Here is a 5,303-nt window from a genome sequence, read left to right on the forward strand (position 1 = left end):
ATCCAACTTTTGAAATTCGTGCTCCACTCCAGCAACTGCTTTCAATCGGAGTTCCATCCTCCGCCGCAGTATTCCCTAACGCAGCGTTCGTTATCTTCAGAGCTACCACCTGCTTCCGAAACCTTTCGGAGGAGCGCTTCGCCAACACCTGCACTGCCAAGCGGCGCGAAAGCGAACCTCGAACGCCAGCCTCTGCGCCTGCGTGCCGCGGCTCCATTTGGTTCCGCTTCGCTGGCGCCCGCCTGGCTCTTCTCCTGCCGGAGGCCTGTGGTTTGTGGAGTCGAATTTCCCTGCCACCAGTGCCCGGTTAGCAGGGGTGCCAGCCGCTGGGCGCCTGCGCGGACGGCGGGTGTCATCACCATGGCAGCATCCGCTGGAGGCCCAGGTAAGCGCCAAGCACGCGGCCTCTGCCTGGAGGTGGGGCTCTTTGAGAGGCTTCGCCGGCGGCACCCTCCCTTTGTGCGCTCCCGCGGTCCTCCTTGCTTAGGGACTTGGGAGCGCGCCGCGCAGTGCCCGGCAGCTGGGCTTGGAGCCCGCTCCGCCCTCGGGGCGCGCCCCCGATCGCCTGGAGATGACCTTGGTTTGCCGGGTGGGCGTTAAGGGACAGGCATTAGGGGGAGGTCGGAGAACGCAGAGTCAGTGTATTTTGAGGTCTTGGTTGGAAGGAAAGGAATGTGACGTTTCCCTAATTCCTTAATTTCCGCAGACCGCATGGGGGCGGTCTGGGTCAGTCGGTTCCTCTTTGGAAACGGGGAGGCTTGGGAATGCGGGCGGTGGGCCGGGCCCAGCCCGGCGTAGTCCTGCTGCTGAGCGCGCGGCCTGGAAACCTGGCAGAGTGTGGCTCGCTTGTTTTCCCTTGGAATCAAGTGCTTCAACTTGCGGGACAATAGTTCCGCTCTTGAAGGTTACAGTATCTTTTCTGTAAACTTAAGTAGTGGCATGAGACAACCTCAGTGACGCGTTTTCTTCAGTTTAGATTTTTTCCCTAATTGTAAAAATAATACACGCTTTCACCATTCTGACTAGCAGGCTGTATAAATACAGGTTTTCTTCTGAATCGATGCACGGTTTACAGAATCTTGGAATAACATGTGTGTGTAAGCGAAAAATGTCCAGGTCCTGATAAATGCCATTATAGAACATTTATAAAGTATATTAGTATAGGGAAGTAGGAAAAAAAAAATTCCCCAAATGCTGATACCCACAGGCACCACTACTAACTTTTTGGTATTTTCTAAGAACCCTGACTCTTAAAAATAGAGTTAAGGTCATGGTAAACATAATTTTTTAAATCCTGCCTCTTATACTATTCCATGTCACCAAGGTTTTTATAAACATAATTTTGAATGACTGAATTGTTTTACACAATTATATTGTATACAATACAGTTATATTGTAATTAACCAGTCTCCTAATGTTGAACGTTAATCAGTCGTTTCCTGTTTAGTTTTGTTAGAATCCATTGTGTAATAAACATTTTTGCATTGTTCTTCCTCAGTTATGTTTTTGGTTTGTTGTTATCCTGGACATGATTCTTGTAATTGAAATTACTGGATCAAAGGATGTGAACTTTTTTTTCTCTTTTTTAAGACCTGTGCCAAACCTCCATAGAACATTTTCTTCAGACCAGAGTTTTCCATTTTTAACCCTTGGGCTCTTTACTTCTCAGTATAAATCCTTTTAATGCCTGGTTTTCCTAAGAATCCAAACAAATCTGGGACAAAGCCCACCCTCAAGACTTACACCATTCTCACTCACAGGCTGTATAAATCCAGGTTCTCTTCTGAATCGATACAAGGTTTACGGAATCTTGGGGAAAAAAATGTGTGCACAAGTGAAAAACGTCCAATTCCTGACAAATGCCATTTTTAAAAAAACAAATTTTCGGGCTGGGTGCAGTTACCCACGCCTGTAATCCCAGCACTTTGGGAGGCAGAGGCAGGCGGATCACGAGGTCAGGAGATCAAGACCATCCTGGCTAACACAGTGAAACCCCATCTCTACTAAAAATACAAAATAATTAGCCGGGCGTTAGCCGGGCGTGGTGGCGGGCGCCTGTAATCCCAGCTACTCGGGAGGCTGAGGCAGGAGAATGGCGTGAACCTGGGAGGCGGAGCTTGCAGTGAGTCGAGATCTGGCCACTTGCACTCCAGCCTGGTCAACAGAGAGAGACTCTGTCTCAAAACAAAAACAAAAACAAATTTTCTTCTCATTACCGAGTTATTGATAAAACTAATTCTTAACCAGATTCTTCTGTTATATGTCATTTTCCCCCCTTACTTAAAAAAAAATACATTCTCAACATAAAAGAGTTGAAAAGGCACTATAGGATGTATAGTGAAAAGTTCCATCCTGGCCGGGCATGGTGGTTTACGCCTGTAATCTGAACACCTTGAAAGGCAGGAGGATCGCTTGAGCCCTGGAGTTTGGATCAGCCTGGGCAACACAGGAAGCACTTGTCTCTACAAAAAATACGAATAAATTAGCCAGGTATGGTGGTGGCACATGCCTGTGGACCCAGCCACTCAGGAAGAGACTGAGGTGGGAGAATCGCTTGAGCCGGAGAGAGGCTGCAGTGAGCCAAGAACATACCAGCCTGGGCAACAGAGCCAGAGCCTTAAAAAAAAAAAAAAAAAATTAATAAATTTTTAAAAATCCTTACTGATGTATAATTTGCATACTATTAATATACAATTTACTCATTTAAAGAGTATAATTCAGTGGTTTTAGCTTGTTTATTTAATTTTAGCTTATTCACAGACTTGTGCAACAATTGCCACAATTTTAAAACATCTTCACCTTACAAAAAGAAACACTTCCTCATCCCCCACCCTTTAAACCCAGAGCCACTATTCTTCTACTTTCTATCTCTTTGAATTTGCCTATTCTGGATGTTTCATATAAATGGAATCATCCAATATAGACCCTCTTATGTCTGGCTTCTTCCGCTTGTCATAGTGTTTTCAAGATTCATCCATCTTGTAGCATATTTCAATACTTCTTTCCTTTTTATGGCCAGAAAAGGAATTGCATGAAACACCACATTTTATCCACTCGTTAGTTGATGGACATTTGAGTTGTTTCCATCTTTTGGGTATAGTGAATAATGCTACTGTGAACATATGTGTACAAGTGTTTGTGTGGACATATGGTACACTGTCTTTAATGGTAAGTCAATTCTGGTAGTCGCTTTTGGAAACTGGAAGGAACCTTAATGATTGTCTCTTCCAGGGGTCAGCAAATAGCAAACTTTCTTTTTTAATTTTATTTTTAATTGACAAATAATAACTGTATATTTGTGAGGTATAATGTGATGTTATGATAAATGTATACATGTTAGAATGATTAAGTCAGGCTAATTAATATATCCATCACCTCATATACTTATCATTTCTTTGTAATGAGAGCATTTAAAATCTACTCATTCAGGAATTTCAAAATATATAATACACTATTATTATTATTATTATTATTATTATTGAGACAGGGTCTCGCTCTGTCATCCAGGCTGGAGTGCAGTGGTGCAATCATGGCTCACTACAGCCTTGACCTCCTGGGCTCAAGTGATCCTCCTGCCTCAGCCTCCTGAGTAGCAGGGACTACAGGCACACAGCACCATGCCCGGGGTATTATTATTTTATTTAGTAGTAGAGACAAGGTCTTGCTTCATTGCCCAGGCTGGTCTCGAACTCCTGAGCTTAAGCAGTCCTTCCGCCTCGACCTCCGAAAGTGCTGGAGTTACAGTTGTGAGCCAGCATGCCCAGAGTTATTAACTATAGTCACCATGCTGTGCAATAGATCTTGGGAACTTATTCCTCCTGTCTAACTAGAACTTTGTACCCTTTGACTGACATATTCCCCCCCCATCCAATTGCCCCAGCTGCATCCCTAGCCTCTGGTAACCACCACTCTACTTTCTACTCCTGTAAGCTCTACTTTTTGAAATTCCACATGTAAGACTATGCAATGTTTTTCTTTCCATACCTGGCTTATTTCATTTAGCATACTGTCCTCCAGGTTTCTTCATTTGTCACAGATGACAGAATTTTCTTCTTTTTTAAGGCTGAATAGTACTCCATTGTGTATCTCTACCACATTTTCTTTATCCGTTTACCCACTGATGGCTCTTAGCTTGTTTCCATATCTTGGTGGTCAGCAAACTTTTTCTGTAAAGAGCCAGATATAAAATTTTGGGCTTTGCAAGGCATACATTTCTGTTCCAATTAATCAGCTCTGCTATGGTAGCTGGAAAACAGCCACAGGTTGCGCGGGAAAGGAGGTTGGGATAACTAGAGGGAGCACTGCGGTTTGGAGCAGCAACACTGTGATTCCATGTGATACTGTAGTGGTGGATACATGCCATTGTACAAGCATCCCTTGTTTTATTGTATTTCACTTTATTACACTTTGAAGATAATACTTTTTTTTTCTTTTTTTTACAAATTGAAGGTTTGTGGCAACCTTGTATTGAGCAAGTCTATTGGTGCCGTGTTTTTCAATAGCATGTGTTCACTTTGTGTCTGTCACATTTTGGGAATTCTTGCCATATTTCAAATTTAAAAATTATTATATTTTAAAAATTATTATATTTATTATGGCGATCTGTGATCAGTGATCTTTAAATGCTACAATAATAATTGTTTTGGGGCACCACAAAGTCAAACTGAATCTGTAAATGTGGTGTGTGAGCCTTGCCGGCTTGGGCAGTGCATGCTGGCCGGCTTGGCGAGGATAAAAAATAAATACATAAATATGGTGTGTGTTCAGACTGCTTCGCCAGCCAGCCATATTCCTGTCTCTCTCCCTCTCCTAGGGTCTTACTATTTCCTGAGACACAACAGTATTGAAATTAGGCTGGTTAATAACCATAGAATGGGCTCTAAGTGTTCACATGAAAGGAAGAGTCACCTGTTTCTCACTTAAAATTGAAAACTAGAGGGCTGGGCACAGTGGCTTATGCCTGTAATCCCAGCACTTTGGGAGGCTGAGGTCATCACATGAAGCCAGCAGTTCAAGACCAGCCTGGGCAACGTACCAAGACCTTGTCTCTACAAAAAATTTTAAAAATTAGCTGGCCGTGGTGGTATGCACCTGTAGTCCTAGCTACTTGGGATGCCGAGGCAGGAGGATCACTTGAGCCCATGAATTTCAGATTACAGTGAGCTATGATTGCACCACTACACTCCAGCCTGGGCAACAGAGTGAGACTTGTCTCTGAAAAAAAACAAAAAAAGTCAAAAGCTAGAAATGATTAAGCTTAGTGAGAAAAACATTTTGAAAGCTGAAAGAGGCCTCTTGTGCCA

The 5,303-nt window shown here is 43.4% G+C and overlaps 1 protein-coding gene across 1 annotated transcript in view; it reads left to right on the forward strand.

Moving 5' to 3' along the window:
• Positions 1–5,303, forward strand: part of FAM151B (family with sequence similarity 151, member B) — a 49,511-nt gene continuing 44,208 nt past the window's right edge. Inside the window, exon 1 of the mRNA XM_011934334.1 lies at positions 1–385. Coding sequence (XP_011789724.1) covers positions 361–385 — 25 coding nt within the window. The 5' untranslated portion in view covers positions 1–360. The remainder of the gene's footprint in view (positions 386–5,303) is intronic.

This window comes from Colobus angolensis, unplaced genomic scaffold (assembly GCF_000951035.1).
Source record: "Colobus angolensis palliatus isolate OR3802 unplaced genomic scaffold, Cang.pa_1.0 Scaffold134, whole genome shotgun sequence".
Lineage (NCBI taxonomy): Eukaryota > Metazoa > Chordata > Mammalia > Primates > Cercopithecidae > Colobus > Colobus angolensis.